Consider the following 18818-nt stretch of genomic DNA (forward strand, 5'->3'; position numbering starts at 1 on the left):
TCTTAACACACTTCATATTAATTGCTTTCATCAACAGTTTGAATTGTGCCAGTAATGGCTGAAATTCAGATTATGTTGTGTGTTTATAAACAAAATTTGGTACACATGGTTCAAAACTATTTATTTATTTATCTGTATATTTGGATTATTTACAATTAAATTGTGTCGTGTGTTAATTAAAAAGCTATTGATCAATTTCAAATCTTTTGCAAACTGAACTATTGTGAAAGTTAAGATCTGTGAGAGGAATATCAGTTTAAAAAAGGTTTTATTCTGTTCAGTATTTAAAAAGATATAATGAATTGAAAATTTTGCAACACTTTGGTATCCTCTTTGGGCAATCTAAACAAGTCAGCACCAAGAGTTAAATAATCAATTTGAATACATGTTAGTGTGGATTAATCCATGAAAATTTGGATACTGTACAAAAATTCAAATACCGATCACTGGCTTTAAGTTAACCATTTGAAACTTTGAAAATAATTATCAGTGTGTTTATCAATATATCTGTGACGTCTATTGGAAGTAAACTAAAGTCAGAGTAGTTTTCTTTTAATGTGGAAATAGAAGCAACATGTACAAGTAGTTGTTTAATAAGTTGTAAGTGGATTCTCATCATTTAATCTGTAATGACTAATACAAGTTGAGTTGATATTTTCACAGTTCATTTTTCACCATCTTCAATTAGGTGTTGTAAGATCTTCTGTTTTAACAAGATAATTACATAGTTGTTAAGTGTTGAATGACATTATTAGGCTTTACAGATTTGGATGATCATACCAAATTGTCTTCAAATCGTCTCCATTTTTCAAGCAGATAAAAATCTGTCTACAGATATTTCCAGTAATTTTATTCATAAGAAGTGAACCTAGCCCGTTATTGTTTTCAAACTGGTAAACAAGTTTTATTAGATAGTACATTACATGAAATGTTACGGAAATACATGTAGATAATACATTCATTAATTAAATTGAATAAAATAGAGATTGGCAAGTACCGCCATTTGTTTTTGTTTATTGTCTCTCGTTTATGAAACTAAATGGTTGAATGTACCGACAGTGATGGAATGTATCTAGCTGTCTAAATTCGGAAATAATCTCAGCAGGGAAATGTGCATGTCCATCTACATACCAGTATTAGAAAATCTGTACCTTTGTCAGTAAGGAATAGGGGGCTTTTGCATCTTTAAAAGAGCAAGCAGGGCCAACACTGTCATATCAACCAGATTAAAGCCAGAGAGCCAGCCACTATTCTTGAGCGCAGGAAGATTTGTTTGTCTTGGTAGAAAGAATCAAAAGTTCAATTTTTGAACCTGTAGCTAGAGCCACACAAAGAATGTTTGGGAGTGATAGTGATGCAAGTCGGATTTGGTAAGCTAAAGATCAGGATATATGCTTCCATATTCGACAGGCTCTGTTACAGTGACTACTTGGAACAAGCTGGAGGTGTGGCATTGGGTACTAAAATGGAATCCAGTTGTGCCTGTCTGTTTTGGGAATCTCAGATCTCTGGAAAAGATAGTAACATCCACAATATTCTGAAAATGAGCTCCATATGTTTGGAATTTCTATTAACATAATCAAACTCTTTTCAAATTCATACCAATATTTCACTATTTGGATATATTATAAGTATACATGTTTTTTATGTACTTTTCATCCAATTTGAAAATGTGTCATAGATACAGAATTGTGCAAATTCGTTATCAAGATTTCCCCCTTTAATCTAGAAGGTTAGGTGGTTGTCATGAAGTTAAGTGTTGTGCCCACTGAAATAAAGATAAATTATATGTCAGTCCCAAGTTGACCAAGTTTGTGTTAAGCAGAGTTGAATCCTGTTTCTTTCTGTAATCTTTTGTCTTGAGTATCTGCAGATCTAACTGAAATGAACTCAAGAATTATTTGTCTTTGTTTTGGAGTCCAGTGTTTTCTAAAACATTTTGTTTTACAGTGTTAAAATGATAATAAAACTTCATTTACTGGTTTGAGTATTTGCAGATCTAACTTAAATGATGTAAACTTAAGAATTATTTGTTGTAAGTTACTCATGTAGAAGTTAATGATGTTGTCTTGAACCATTACATACTTTATTTTCTTTCCAAATTAAAAGAGTTGGCAGTAAATGAGTTGACTTAATTATCTAATGTCTGGTGCTAGTATGTTTACAAAACATATAAATTAAGAGTATTTTATCGAGGGAATTTATGAACAGATTTATTAGGAAACCATATTGTCTGGTCAGAAGAAATTGGAAGAAAGAAGCACCATGTGAATTTTGTTCTGGTAGTCTTATTCTTGGTCTTGGACAGATCACATTGTTTTGTATGTCTGGAAACTAGAAATGGGATCTCATTGAAGTAATAAAGTTTGTCTCAGAGAGAAATAATTGGCCTGCTCCAGGCTTATTATTGCTTCACTGACATTGATTTTATGGTATGGTTTGTAGTGCTAAATATGAGCTTTTATCTTTCCAAGAAATGATTTGGTCACTCAAGATTAATGAAACAAAAATTTTAGGTCTCTGGAGAAACAGGATGAAATTTTTCCCTCTTGAAAAAATCCTGATTGTTTTAATCACAGAATGGTTACAAGTGTGGAAACATATCATGATAATATTATGTGGATTTCAATTAGTTTAATTAAAAGTGCGTTATTAGGTATATACATGCATTGATTTATGTTTTGTTACTGGTTACATTTATCGTAAACTACTTTTTTGAAAATAAAATTTCTATGCTCAATTTAGTGTTAAAAATCAACTGTTTGTTAAGATATGATCTTTTAGTATCTTTAATATGGGAGTGTATGTTCTTTAACTTGTGCAAACATTAATTGAAGATTTTTTTCAACTTAAATCTATGCAGTTTCAAGTAGCATGAGAATTTTTTGCTTTTTGATAAATAGTTTATTACCGGCTCATTTACTTAACTCTATTCAGCTTTATTCATCTTGAAATGACACCCAAGAATTATTTCGTAAACTTGAATGAACCCACAATAAATATGTTCAAACTTTTTTGACACATAGCTTATTAAAGTGCCTAAAGATTGGTATTACAAGTGGTAGTCATGAAAAGAACATAAAACACTCTGTATTTTAAAATGAACTTCAATATCTGGAAAATATTACAACTTTTCAATTGTGTTTTCATTCATTAAACTTGCCTACCAGATGGCAATATTACAGAATTTGTCTATTCCTATACAATATTGGCAGTATTCTCACAATCCACTCAAAAACTAGAAATAACCTAATATCACATGGTAAGCAAGCAGGTGTATGAACCAGTCAAAAATGTATGTGACTGGAAAGTAATCTTATGACATTTTAATAATATTTAAACATCCTGTATATTGAAGTTTGGAGGCATTTTAAACTTCTGTTAGCCTCAAAATAATGAAAATACAGAGACATTAAACCTAGTTCTATTTGTAATTTAATTTAATATCAAACAAGTGTGGGACACAAATTTGAAGTAGGTAGGTTCACATGCTAATGTATGTGGTAGTTATATATGTTCAACCTATTTATACAGGCAATGTTGTAAAGACTGTTCTGTTACACATGTGAACAGGTATATTATTTAATTTTAAGACGTAGGTGTCAATGTGATGAAAATGATACCAGACCTCATTCTCTGACATTAAAGAATATAGATCAGGATTTCAAGTGTGTTAGGAGATTAACCAATTAATTTAATAGGTTTGATGGATGAGTGTAATTAACTGCAAGAATGGTGTTGACTAATCATCAAATTTCCCTGATCGTTGCATATTCATTTGTTGGTCTTCTTTTAAAGCATGGATTTCAGATTTTCAAAGCAGAGATTGCTCATTTTGAGGCTTGGCTGTTTTTTTTAAAAGGCCCCGAGTTGCTGGGATATTTGACCTTACCAGACCTTACTGTTCAAGAGTCAAGGACATATACCTTCCTTAGTCTATCATGTTATACTTGGCTCTCAAGATACATGATGTTCCTAATAATTGAATTTATATTAAGCTCATCATATAATCATAGCCTACTGTACACATTGTCAGATGTTATACTAAACATGTACATGTATAATGGAAACTACATGTATATGTTGACAGTTTTGGTGTGTTTTTATGATTCTTATATGTAATATAATGGAAGGTATTTTAGGTTGATTAACTTCTGCCTGACACGACAACAATCCTGTTCATTGTAATAGTAGTTAAATAAAAAAACACCCCCCAACCATCCATGTTGTTGCATATGATAAAGTTATTAATATTATGTTAATGTAGTAAGAAGTTGTGTAAATGTCATGTTCTACATGTTATAAAGAGATAACTAGACATTAATCTGACAACTCACTTGATATATATATATACTGCTACTAAGCATTTTCATATTTATTAAATAGATAAATTGTTACAAAAAATACATTCATGATTGATTTTGGAGACACATGTACCGGTAGATAGTCCCAATAATTTTGACAGGTGTACAATGTCAATTTAAGATCCACATGTACATCTAAAATTCAAAGACAGATGATGTGATTTTAATCAATTCATCTAAGCACAGATGATGTTTTGAAGCAGTTCATTTTGCTGTTACGAAATTGTACTTGTTTTCATTCAACATTTATGCTATCTTTAATCTTGCATGACTCTTTTGTTTTTTAATAATTGAATTTATTGTATGCAGACATCTATCTGTTCTCAAAGTGAAGTCGAAATATTGAAAATATATAATGAAGTTGTAAAACTTGATATATGACAAATTTGTAAAAACTGCGGAGTCAAACATCTGCACATGTAGCGATTACAAGCCATATCTTATCTAGATTGATGGCTGGAAAATTAAAGATAACATTTGCTTGCACATAAAGTTGATAAAATAAACAAAATGAAGATGAATTCTAAAAATTGGGACCAAAGGTTTCAGTGTTTATTTATCTGCATACACTAGAATAAGGTTTTGTGAATTCTTAGAAGCATGGACCAGTAGGATATGTTTTATACTGGGCAAATTGTACCTTTACATTTACATAGTGCAGTTATGATGGGTTAATGTTGTGTTCAAAAGCCTCTGCACATTGTATGTGTGGATAATAATTAAGAAATAATGATTCTGTCATTCTTCTTAAATATTTCAAATCATTCTCTCTGGTAGATCCAGAAATAATTCTACAATACATAAACTGTATATATTTTAATCCATACCTCCCTGCTTTTATTCGTAAAGTGGATATATTCTGTGAACACTGCCTGTTATTGGACAGATCAACAGATTTGAAATCTGTCTGAAAGTCTTGTACATCCAGAAAATAATATATCAAACACTAAACTAGGAAAGTGACATTAAAGTTGAACCAGTTAAAAGAAACATCTTTGTAAAATTGAGATAGATAGGTTTCTATGATAGCAGTCGGTACAACCACCTTCTAGTTCTGGTTGTCTGTACCCTGTAGATTTCCTTTCATTAGAATTGTTATCATGATTTGTACTTTAATTTGAGTTAGGTGAAATAAATTGCATATTAGACTGTATCATATTAACCAATAGTTTGAAGGCAATTGAACTGTTGTCACACACTACTTCACTTTCCACCGTGTAAATCAACATGTCATTTGGCACTCCTACTTCAGCCTCGAACACATAATGATAGAAATTACAGAAGGTTAGTAGAAAAAGCCTATTTGTCACTGATGCTATCAAATAATGTCTTCCACTTACATGACTTGCGTGAATTATAATCTCTTCACGTTTTATTCTCTGTCTGGAAAGTAGAAAACATTGGACTGGAGAATTAATATTCGTTATTACGTGACCTAACCAATTTCAAATGATTTTAGCTTCAGTGAGGCTGAAGATATTTTTATTGCTTCTAGGTGGAGATGAAACAACCTTGGCTTCTCTAATGCATGTACAGCCATATCCTACAACAATGTTAATGTGCTTCTGTTGACAATACTTTTTATGTCACAAATTTATTTCTAGAATTAAACATGGTCCTCGTATTCTATCTGCCTGCTACTAAGGGAGAGAAATGGGTGTATTAATCTGTACTCTATTGTAATCGTCATGCTTCATGCAGATTTGGTTTGAAAGAGGACACCGAACCTATTGAGAATCTTGTTTAATGTGTCATCCTATAAGTTGAGGAATATAAAGCTCACCGTTATCAAAGACCTTCGTGTGTTGATTTTACTTGATGAGTTTTTTCCTCATCTATGATGGTAGTTATGTATCTCTATGTAAAAGATACATAATAAACTGTATTGGTCAATAAACAGCATCCCATATTTTGTTCTGTCATCTTCCACTCCATCAATATTGTGATTTCTTCCACTATTGTCCCACATTTAGACAAGGCTTTATTTTCATGCTTTGATATGTTAGTGAGTAGGATAGTAGTATATTGAAGTAATGGTATATTGTTTTCTTTCAAAATACTTGTGGTTATAGATTGTTCCTTCAATATTTACATGACCCAACATATTCTATGGAATCAATGCTTTGTAATAAAATGGTTTATACTGGAAAGATTTTGTCTAATTTGTGTTTATTCTGTAAATTTGAGCAAAAAGATCATGGAAAACCTTACTATTAATGGGAATCTTTAAATGGAGGATGTGTGGGGATTTAATGATAATAAAGTTATTTCTGGAAATAAAGTTATCTATGATGGACCATCAGATGTATATAGACCTATGTTGCTATCATAATTAAGTTGGATAAGAGAAAACTGTTGCTTGTATGAGATAAGCTAATGTGGTGAATATATTTTACATGCATTAAACTTGCATATTATATTATTTAGAGGAGATACTGCTATTTTGACAGACTCTCCACAGATTAAAAATTCATGGTAGCCAATTATTACTGAATTTGAAGTTAAACAACAGCCCAGGACACCATATGCACATCTCAGTCTATGTTTAAATTTCACCCACTATTGAGAGATGTGATTAATTTGTGTAAATTGCATATAATTCTGACATTTGTCATATCACCAAGTTGAATGATTAGAGACACTGGGAAAATGTATCAATATTCTAAAATGCATATTATAGGTTACAGCCGCAAAATGCCAGAATAAAAGTTAAATATAAGCTGCAATATGAAAATACCTTTCTACCCCTACCTCTATTCTAAGGCCATTTTAGAGTTCTTACTTTCTAATTTTTACAGTAATTCTTCTTCGTTTGCCAAGAGGAATCATTTCTTGCAACATATGACACAAATACATGTATATAATAATCCAACACTATTTTCAATTAAAATTTTGCGACTCAAATCAAAAATATTACCTGACAACCACAAGCTGCACAAGCTTAAAACACAGGTTGGGGGTAGAGAGATATTTTTCATTAAATGCAGCTTAATAAGGAACTAAGGGAAATTAATAAGACTTGTCCCATGTACAAGTACCCGGTACTATCATAGAATGCATTCTACATGTATCTATGTGAATTCAATTTCTTTTTTTTTTAAATTTCAGATTATGCCAGATTATTATCATTTTCAACATAGAAAAGTTGCAAAGAGGTCGATACGACCAAGTAATTATCACCATCGTAACTTAGCTACAGACCCCAATGTAAGTATTAATTATATATCTTTACAAGAATCATTTCTTTTTACATGTCCACTTATTTCCATACTTCCCCAACTCTCTTTCTGAACAGACTGGATCCGACCCTAACAATGAATGATGTAATAACTACTCAATACAATACAAGCCAGGTCATTTCTTGACTAACGTATGATTCTATTTAATTTCAATAAGTCGCGTGCACAGAGGGGTCTTTTGCAGTGGGAGGAAGCAGGGGAAAACCCACCAGGTTGGACAGGCAACCCTACTCCTTCTACTAGCACAGAATCGAAAACTATGACATGACACACGTTAAACTGATATGTAAATATTACATAACTTTCTACCTGAGCAGTTTGTTCTGTTAATTACATTGAAATACCGCACAATGATATACTTGAAACAAAAAGGTAAATAAGAAGATAGAACATGCACCTGTATAGCTTTACAAAGAATGTCTCAGATACTATTTTCAAATATAATTGAAGAAAGTTTGGCAATACAAGAATGTAAAAAGTATAACGCAATGTTAAACATAAACATTATCTTGTAGGTAATGGCTGCCTGTTCTGTAATTTCGTTCACATGTTTCAACAAAAAGTCATCTAGAGATTCCTTGTTTTCTCTTCTTTAGAATACATAGAGAGAACAGGTGCTGGCCTCCTTCCGATGTGTTTATACAATAATGGCTAATAAAGATGTTACCAGGAAAAATTTGGTCTGTAGATGCTCAGTCCACAGAGCTAACATCTATCCAAAAGTTGAATAGTTTTTGTGAGTTTAAAAGAAAAGATAGAAACCAGAAAGAACTTGTCAATAGAATTTGATGGGAAAAAGAAATTTACTTTATTAATCTCGAACCAATCATAGAAAACATATGTTGAAGTGTTTAAACGATACATTTGTTATTGCAAAGAATAATGAAGCGATCAAATTTCTTGTTCGATTATCCCTCAAGAGACCAGGGAGTTGTTTGTCTATACAAATACCAGCAGACTTTTACCAAAGCAGGATTTATTTAAATTGATAAATCAAAGTGCTTAAAATATACAGTTGAAGGATCCATTTCCTTGAAATGATTCCAATATGTATGATGGTAAGCTGGCGTCTTGGGCTCTTTCCAGAAAGGGAAATGAAGAATGTCATTGCAGTCTGATTACAAGCAGAGACATGTTTTTAAATTGAGTTTGATCTGTAAGCAATGATGAGTCTAGTACGAATACCACTTGTAAGCAGAGATATATTTTGATTTATGAACTCTTCTGTCATTTACAAATAATCTTCATTTGACCTCCACTGATTTATTTGTCTGGGGAATGAACCCCTGTACCAGGACACCATAGTGGGCCATATTATTTATGGAGCATATGGTTATCACTTCAGCGGAATTTGAATCTATCAGTAATAATCATATTACCCCGGTACTAGTTTTCTACATATTAAAATAGTTCTGATCAATATCTGGCCCTATTTAAAAAGACAGGTTCTAGTTTCTGACATAGTACCATATTAACTGTTTAGAATAAGCATAGTACTTTGGTATAATATTGTAAATTATTGCTTATTCTACATAAATGAAACAACTTTTCAGAAAAGTTGTGGTCTGTATATGCATGTGATGATCCGAAATTTCTGTAACTAGTAATAGTACTACGGTGTTCATGTATATTTGGCTTTAAATTTAATTACGGGTTTTCTTTTGGTTTCTAAAATTATCTCTTTGGCTTATTGTGTCTCACCTTGCCTACGGCTTCGTCAGTTATTTATTATTATATCTAATTTTAATGTTATCATTGTCCATTATATTTGTTTTATCAGTAATCCTTGTATTTTTCTTATCGTTCGCTGTAGTGTCCTGTATTGTTTATAGTTAATCTAACCTACTTATGTCTCTTTTGTCTCACTGCGCTTGCGTGGCGCGCATTATTTAAGAACGGACAACTAGTCTGTCAGGGATTCAGATGTAGGATTTCACGGTGAGAGGTTGCGTGTTACTTCTTGTGTCTGGATTCGGGACCATTTCTTGGGCCGTGTGCTTCAAGTTACCTTGACCATAACCTGGGCTTCTGCTCATACGTTGGTCGATACTTGTACGCCCTAGTGGCCGCGAACGTGTCTCGTGGGTCAAGACATTTTCTTGGCCTCTCGTGCAACGCGCTTGACGTCGGCTGTGGATTGGTCGCATTTGTGGATTGGGGACTGTCCCTTCCCGTTTTTGCATAACTGATTTCCGCTCGTGTGTTAACTCTGAGCAAACCTTTTATAGGTTTAGACTTGTGTCAACTTTAGGCCTCTATTGGTGAAGTGTCTTACTCATCTTATTTTCCGTCCCAGTGTTTTACCAGTGGATTATTTGTATATGTTTCTATGCTTAAGGATTACCGGGATACCGATTGATTCATCATTTATATTATTTGTTTTGTTATTACTTCATGCCTTTATATTTTAATATATAAAGTGTCACCTGAGATAAACTTGTGTTGTTGTGTTATTGGAACTAGAACGAGAGAATTTGGGGATCTTTAAACGTCAAGACATTGACATAAATTCAGGGTCTCGGGTCTGGCAGTATATGTGTATAGTCACTTTTGAGCTGACACTTGCCCCCGTTTTCTCAGAAGAGTAGCTGTGGTCCGAGGGTGGACCGAAAAACCTCATCCCTTGGATTCCCGTTTAGCGCTGAGCACACCAGCCCTTTCCATTGTATTAAGGATTTGGCGGTAGAGTGGCCGAATCGGACGCCACATGCATGTACCTTATTTTCAACATAATTCAGTTTCTTTGTTCTGCTTTCTTGGGACCTTAACTTGTCATTTAATTCCATGGATGAAATGCATATAATTGATATGACATTTAGAGGGCACTCATTAAGGTTGTAATGCAACGCTACAAAAAATCTGGAGTGGAATCATATGTTATACATTTAAGTTTTTGGTGCAGTTGGTGTATATCAGAGGGTCACCTTCCCAACTTTCATGAATGTCATAACAAGTGTATTGCTTTTGATGCAGTAGCACTAATAACTGAAAGTTTGACATGATTGAAGTGTGAATCCCAGGAGTTGGTAGATGTGGTAGGTAATTAATAGTAATACACAAGAACAACATACAGTAACTATAAACCACCATGAACCAAAGAAGTAATAATGACTGGTACAGTATTTGGTATTCACTTCACAGATTTAGTAGCTGGAGATAATCATCATCTTGAATCCCAAGAGGTTGTTCAAGCTAACTTGTATTATCTTCTTATACTCCCCAGTTTCCTAAATATCTCAATTATATTCTGTTTACTTCGGTAAACATCCTGTTTCTGCTACTATCATATTCTCATCAACAAGAAAATCTATTGAGATATGTAAATATACCTTCTTTCTTTTCTATATTTATGATTACATGTTCTGTGAATTTATTAACTGGCAATGTTTAATTTGAGTGGAGAAAGGTTTGAAAGTTTCATAAATTGCAGATATTTTGACATTGGGTTCCATGAAAGATTGTTTTGATTCAGTATCTCAAAGTTGATCTAGTACAATGCCATATTGTAAGAATTAAATTTAAATGCATACAGTTTTTTATGTGGAGGAAATAAACTTTAATAACATTTATTATTAACAGAACAGGAGTAAATCTTTTTGCTTTATGTAGACTTCAAAAAAAAAAACCTCCTGGATAAATGGTTTTATTGTGAAACTTTCTTGATGTAATGAAGTTAAATTATGAATCAGTGATATTCTGTACAAGTACGCTACACTGTTCAATATGATGATGACATACAAAACAAGAGATCATTGTAATTCACGATGATTATCTAATGATGCTCTTGTTGGCTGATATGAATAAATATGGCCACTTCAATGTGTAGATGAGAATAGCTATAGCTATATCCTGACAAGAGGTGATAAATGACTACACAGCTAGGACTAGATCATGGATTACACTAATTTCTTCTCCAGCTTTTGATTGATTTAATTCCAGGAACTGAATTGGAAAGTTATCCTAGCCCCTGGCTCAACATCAAATTTATCTTACAAACAGATCCACATTTAGCAAGCAGGCTAGTATTTTAATCAAATGGAAAATATATGTACTGGAATCTACTGGTTTATAACAACTGATAATGATGTTGAACATTAAAATGAAACTCAGGGCCCACAGTCAGAGATTACAATCTTATGTAATATGAAAGATAATGTTAGATATTTCATAATATGCTTTGAATGAATTGCCTTTATCCAACACTGTTTACATTGCTAGATAATAACCATTTTCAGAACTGATCCAGGTACACTAAATGTGGAAATCTTTGAAGAAAAGTTCATTTTAGTCCATGATGTTTTTTTCCAAGATAAAAACAAACATGTTATTGAGAATATTTTAATTTGGTGGGGAGTGGGGCATGATGCCCTTCTTGAATGATCACTTTCACTAAGTTATTAAAGGATATACCAATGGTCTTATTCCTAAATAAAACACTATTAATATAAGACAATAGCTGGTCTGAAAATTTAATATGTCATATGTAAAGTTGTGTCGATAGACCTGGTTAGTGCTATGTGAATGTTAAACCCCAATAAAGTAAATTTCGAAATGAAAGAATACAACAAATACAGGTAACTAATTCCATAAACTTGTGGATATTGGATAGGTAGTGATAACCTTTAACCTCTAAAACAACTAAAGCTGTTAACCCCTTGGTAATTGATACCATTTGTGGGTTTTCAAGCTTCTGAAACAATTGGGCAGACATGGACACATTTACACCAATCTTTCATCAGATGTAGGCCGGGTTATGGTAAAATTCCAAATTCTTAACATTTGCTAAGGTTAAATGCCAATTTGAGCAATCATTACCAGTAATAGATAATTGTACATAGAAACTGTTATCTTTTTTAGCTAATCGCAAGGTATCCTTAGTAATATAAGCTAATCTATGTAGTAAGGGTTTGCTATCGAAATAAGTGTCTGAAAGACTATACTAACCATACATCATTAGGTGCTGCCGTTAATATAAATAGAAGAAAGGAAATTATAGTTTAATATAATTAGATTAAATCAACTTTCCATTATAGAAGAAGAAACTTTATTGCATAAAACAACCTTACAAGGTTATGTGCATATACAAATAAACATAATAGAAAGATACATGAAACAAACAAAGGATACATACATTGACATAGTTATACCAAGATACACAGCTTTACAAAGACATAAACGAATTGTATATAAAAGCTCCTAAACATTTTAAAATTTCTGTATTTTTATTCATCAACAGTATTTTAAATTGTTGTAAATCATTCAGTTTATAAAAATTTGGTTCATGAGCTAGAATTAATCTGAACAGTTCTTTTCTTTTTTCGTCATGTCTTTTACAATATAGACCTATCTAACTGGATGAAGTATACACTGTAAATCATTTCTAATAGAAGATTGAGGATTGTCATTATGTAAACAAGATAGATAGTTCTGTAGAAAGTTCATGAAGATAAAACTAAGATCATTGATGACATGTGAAGACCATTATTTTGTATGATGAAAAATGGAGGTTTGTTTTACAATGAAAAGAAACCAAAGTGAATGTTCTGTTTTGTAATTAATCCCCAATATATAAGGAAAATCAGTTTTAATGAGGCACCAGTGTCTGATTTTCTCATAGTTATAATTTTACAACCATCCCTTACACCTTTTTATAATGGTTCAGAACACAGGGATGGTCACCCATCTTGAGTAATTGGTAGGTGTCTGTGATAATAACATAACATTATAGGTCTTAAATTCCTATTTCCAATAATTACCAGTAAATCTGAAATATATAGAATGACAATATCTTTGATGGTACATTTAACTTCAAAAGATTTAACCTCTTGAGGATTAAATTATTTGATGGGCTGACCTCAGAAACACATGGTTAGATGTACTGATTGCCTTTAGAATATATAAATGAAAGCCATGATAGATTATCCTATTTGTTTGAACTTTGAAGAAGATTCTAAGGGTTTTTAAACATCTAATAAAACTTATTGTATCTACTTCAATAAAATAAAACTTAGAAATTCCAGACCTTAACCAAAACAATGGGATGGAAATAAATGAAGAAAACAGAAGAAAGTAGAGTTAGTCACTTTATTGGCAGGGAATATTTACCTTTAATATTGATGGGTTACACATTTGTTTGTATAGTTTAATAGGCAGTATGATTATACAACCAACCAAGACCTTATTATACTAACACAACCAGAACATATGCTTCTGTCAATCAGATTGAATTGCACCTTCAATAATTTACAACTTGTCAGTAATATTTCCAGAACTATGAATGGTTCAACTTGTTAGCTGGTAGAATGCCAATACAACCTTTCATAGTAATCTTATTTTTATTCCACTAAGTTTAGATAAATGTAGAAAATATAATGATTTATCATCTAAAAGGCAATTTTATTATCTTCATAAAATATGTTGCCAGCTTGTTGTTCTAGAAGCTTCTGTATTTTTGAAAGTGGACTGCCAAGGGGTGGGTAGCACTAGAAAATATTACATGTCCTTGTTTTTCTCTTGTTTGAAAGACAAGCTTTATTATAAGATTTGTAAGGAGAATAATTAGCAACTGTAACAACAGTCTGACATATCTATTGTGTTAATATACTGGAAACATGAAGAGGTTAATATTCACTCAACTTACTCAAATTATACGAGTGATATACAATGAATAAATGTAAATTCTTTGTCTGGATGATCAGACTTCAAATGGAAATGAATTTTTATGAAGCAGACTTAAATTTCGCGTGTAAAATGATTTTCCGTATTACACATGTAAATACAGTCTACCATCTTGGAATAATTTAGTTAATGGTGTAGACATACTGATTTAAATGATTATCTCATGAGAAATTGACTCAACAGATTTAATGTTTACTATGTGGAAATATATTGTCAATATTTTAAAAATCAAAATTTGCGTCAAATAAATTCATTTTTTCTGGATTTTTTTTCTACAGATCAGACAGATCATTAAAGATGTAAAAGATACTGTTAGAGCTCCTTTATGCCCCTAGTTTTCTAAATTACCAAAGGAAAGATCAGATAAAACTGACAATAAAAAAAATGGCCAATCTATAAGCATTGAAAGCTGGCCGGCCGGCAACATTGCAACTTTCCAGTTTGAGGCAGTAGACTCTTGGGGCCGTTCTGTGTTAGGTTAAATCTAGCTCTCTCTTATACAACCAACATTATTATTGATTGATTGTCAGAATGGTAGAGAAAGTTAATGGCATGGAAAAGAAGCCCATGCAATGTCTTGCAGAATGATGCAATGAACATATAATCTACATGTGCATTAAAGGTATTTGTGCATGATAATTCTGACTGATAAAATGAAATCACGATCAATAATATTCTAGCACAACTATAATTTGACTGTTTGCCAGTTCAGGATAACCTTATTTGTTTATCATAAATGCAGCTTTCCTGTTTTTTGCTTAAACAGCATAAATTGACTTATGACCACGACTTTTATGAATTGTTGATGTTATAGCCAGTGATAGGATCGGCTAACGCAATAACATTACTCTTGAAGTTTTATAAAGTCCAAACTTTTACTCTCTCTAGGTAATAAATTCAGAAGCTACAACAATGATTATGCCCTTTCAAATTTGTTTGCTGATCATGTTGTCAGAAAGAGTGTTATTGTTGTGTGGCCATGATTGTGGGTCTTAAGAAAGTAATGATATCCTTGTTTTATGAGTTGAGACTAAATTGACCAGAGGCAAGAGTAGATAGTCGCTAGTCTTATTAAGTGTATTAATTGTTCAATCTGGGAAACTCCTCTTGACCTTTCAATATTTTGCCAAGAGCAGTCTGTATACTCTAAAACTGTTGGCATCAGTACTTAACAAGCATGATAATCATTTGCTGTCCAGGCTAATTTTCTACTAATTGATAGGGGCGTTTTATCCAGAGAATTATTATTTTATATTAAATGAAGACAGTATTCCAGACACCATGTCTTCTAATGAATCTAATTAAGCTATAACAACCGGTTTAGTACTTTATTTCTGTGTCTGGGCAGAACATGATGCTGCGATGTGAATAAAGAGGTTATGGTGCTTTGTGTTCGAATACACGTCTGGTACCCTCACACCATTACTAATACTATAGATCTCGAGATAAATGGCTGCCGAAGCCAAAGTCTGTTATAAGTTTGTATGAGCACGGCACATGACCCGATCAATGCTACTGTATCTTTGAATGTGGTTAGCCAACTGGTTCTTCGATCTATATTGGAGTCATAATTCTTTCCTGTCGTTTGAGGTTGGCACACACATAATGATCCCAAGATGTGGATTTGGGCCAATAGACCAGTGCCTAACTTGTAACGTAATTAACTAGAATTGATCAGAAGAGAGAAAAGCAAATTATTGCCTGTATATATTGATTTGTCAGTCATATTTCTTCTTTTTTTTACAGCAAATTATCTAAGTATCATTTGGGAGTCTATACTGAAGCAACTTTATAGATGTTGTGAAACAGAACATGTAGTTTTGTTTTTAATCTTGATTCCCTTATAGCCTCTTGTCTTTCATAATACTTAATACACCGAAACACTTTTTAGTGGATGTGTCTTTCTTTATGTTATTAACATGGCAATAAAGTTGATATTATTTAGTGTTAAAGCCTTTTAACACATAAACCATTTGTGTATTGACTTGTGATGAAAGCTTCTTGCTCGGATCTATATGGTGATAATAGCAGCCAATAACAAGTTGACTTTTTAAAATTATTTAAGATCATGTTGGACATTGCTCTATGACAAATGAGAAGAAGTCTCAAAATCAAATTACATTGATGACCACAGTAAGGATTAATGAGCGGTTTTCAGATAAGATTATTTCCACAAACCAAGATTAAACATACCTATGTCCAAAATCAATACCTTTTTTTGACAGGCACAAAAACAGTTAACTTTGAAATTACATTTTATATGATATAGGAAAGAAGATGATAGTTAAAATATTGCTTTAGGTTTGCACTAGTACATAACAAGATACCACATAGTTTGATAACTATTGGAGAGTTAGGTTGCATTAAAATCATATGGTATGCCAGTCTTGGTTCCATGATTATACTTGACAAGAAATGGGTTAAATGCCCAACCTTTCTTGTAAATGCTAAAGACTCATGCTCACAATGATTTATGTTAGTCCTATAATTTCTCTTTCTCCTCTATAAAGTTGAACCTCAATCTACCAAATATAGTTTCATATGTAGTGAATGGACAAGAAGTCTAAAATACTTCCACTACAGGGGTCCGCATTAGGAGTTGACTAGCATGTCCTGGGTGGGCCAAGACAGCAATCAGGAATTTTTCAGCCAGGTTCCCACTTGGAATTCAATGAATATTAGCTAGAGATGTAGCTGTCTGGATAATATTCACCTCCCTAGCATTGTATATTATACCCTCGTCAGACCGGAGTGGCGTCCTTATTGCGCTGCTACGGCAACGGAAATTGGTCTCAGAGTGCGTCAAGATCGTCATAAGCGTGATGGAAACACCAGATATTGTGCTGTGGTCTCCGTGGTTGCCAACAATCCCTGATTCACAGCGTTTGTTTGAGCATGTTCAAAACGAACGCCAAGGTTTTGCGATCTGACCTGAAAAGCTATGAGAAGGTGATTTTTTTCAAGTTTGTAAATTTTGGCGACATTTCCTTGCGTTGTGTTCACGTTTGCTTGTGAACATGTGTATTTTCTGGTCGCCGTACGGTCGCAGCAGCACAATTAGGATGCCACTCCGTTCTGACGGGGGCTTTAGTATTTCAGTCGCAAAATGACTGCAATATACCATTTATACCCTTTAAATGCTTGAGAGTCCAGATCTAATAAAAATTACTCAAAATTCCATATTAGATAAACACAATATAACAATATGAATGTCTAGTTTGAATTATTATTTTTTTTCAGATAAAATGGTTAGAACAACAAATAGCCAAGAGAAGAGTAAAAAGAGATTTACATTTTAATGATCCCAAGTGGCCTATCATGTGGTATCTGGTGAGTAGCCTAAAAAATATAATAAAAGCTTGTCAGACTTAGTACAAATATTATATGTGCCTACATATTATATATTGTAGTCCGTATGATATATACCACAAATATTTATGTCTGAACATTGATAGTGGATACCTCCAGCAATGTACCCTTTCATTCTAACATTTTTTCTAACCATTTAAAATACATTAATGTGTATTTTTATTCGATGATGGGCTACATTCACACAACTAGAGTAATGCAAAGTACAAATATAAGTAGATCAGGGGTAATTTGTAATGTGACACAAATCTTGTTTTAATAAGGCAGCTGAGCCCTGGCTTAGACACAACCAGCCGAGTATGAAATTGGTTTAAATCTTGCCTTGAGAAATTTTTTAGAGAGAAGATCAAGAATGTTAAAAGTATTGATCTTTTTAACTTCAATTTCTTTTTAACAATTTGATTCTTCTTTGCATATTAAAAGGATGTATTTTATGCTCTACATCTTACAAACTATGTGTGTTCGACTGTTCATTGCAAAAGGCAATATAAAGTGAAAATGCATTCTGTTGATGCTAAAAATGCTAATGATACATTTATATCATTGTTCATACTTGTTTGTTTTTTTTATTTATACCACATTTTATATCTACTAAACAGGTATCAACAGATATCTGTACAAATAGGGTGGGGGACAGCAGTTCTTGTGCTATAAAATTCTGCCATGATTTTGAACAACAGACCTCTAAGCTAAATTTAAGACCAACACAATCTACAGTGCTTTAGACATTTATATCTGGTCCTAGTCCCCACGATCCATTCATTTGGATTGATAGTTGAGGTGTTAGTTTGTCAAGTTTTTTTTTTACCTTATAATATATAAGATCATTTATAATAATTAAGAGCTACATTTTGGGGCCTTTTCTTTTATCTAATAGTTCATATTCTCTATTAAATCTTCATTTAAGTATAGAGATGAGATCTATATCACACAAAAAAAACGAAGGCAACATTTCAAAATAATGTCAATGGGAAATCAAAACAACATTAATTCTGATATCCGACAAGATAATGTTAGACATTTAGTCATTAAAATTAATCAAATCCTAATCTATAAAATGTCAGAGTTTAGCTGTTGCTTTGATTTTTTATTTTTAGGAGATTAAGCTGCGGTTTATGAATTCTTTTTTAATCGGTGGTTACACTCTATTTGTTATAAATTTGGGAAA

The 18818-nt window shown here is 32.5% G+C and overlaps 1 protein-coding gene across 6 annotated transcripts in view; it reads left to right on the plus strand.

Moving 5' to 3' along the window:
- Nucleotides 1-18818, plus strand: part of LOC126818904 (furin-1) — a 102964-nt gene that overhangs the window by 18087 nt on the left and 66059 nt on the right. For all 6 annotated transcript variants that reach the window (XM_050546558.2, XM_050546552.2, XM_050546553.2 and 3 more), the window contains exons 2-3: nucleotides 7473-7571; nucleotides 17522-17611. In XM_050546558.2, the coding sequence (XP_050402515.1) occupies nucleotides 7473-7571; nucleotides 17522-17611 (189 nt within the window). The remainder of the gene's footprint in view (nucleotides 1-7472; nucleotides 7572-17521; nucleotides 17612-18818) is intronic.

This window comes from Patella vulgata, chromosome 4 (assembly GCF_932274485.2).
Source record: "Patella vulgata chromosome 4, xgPatVulg1.2, whole genome shotgun sequence".
Classification (NCBI taxonomy): Eukaryota; Metazoa; Mollusca; class Gastropoda; family Patellidae; genus Patella; species Patella vulgata.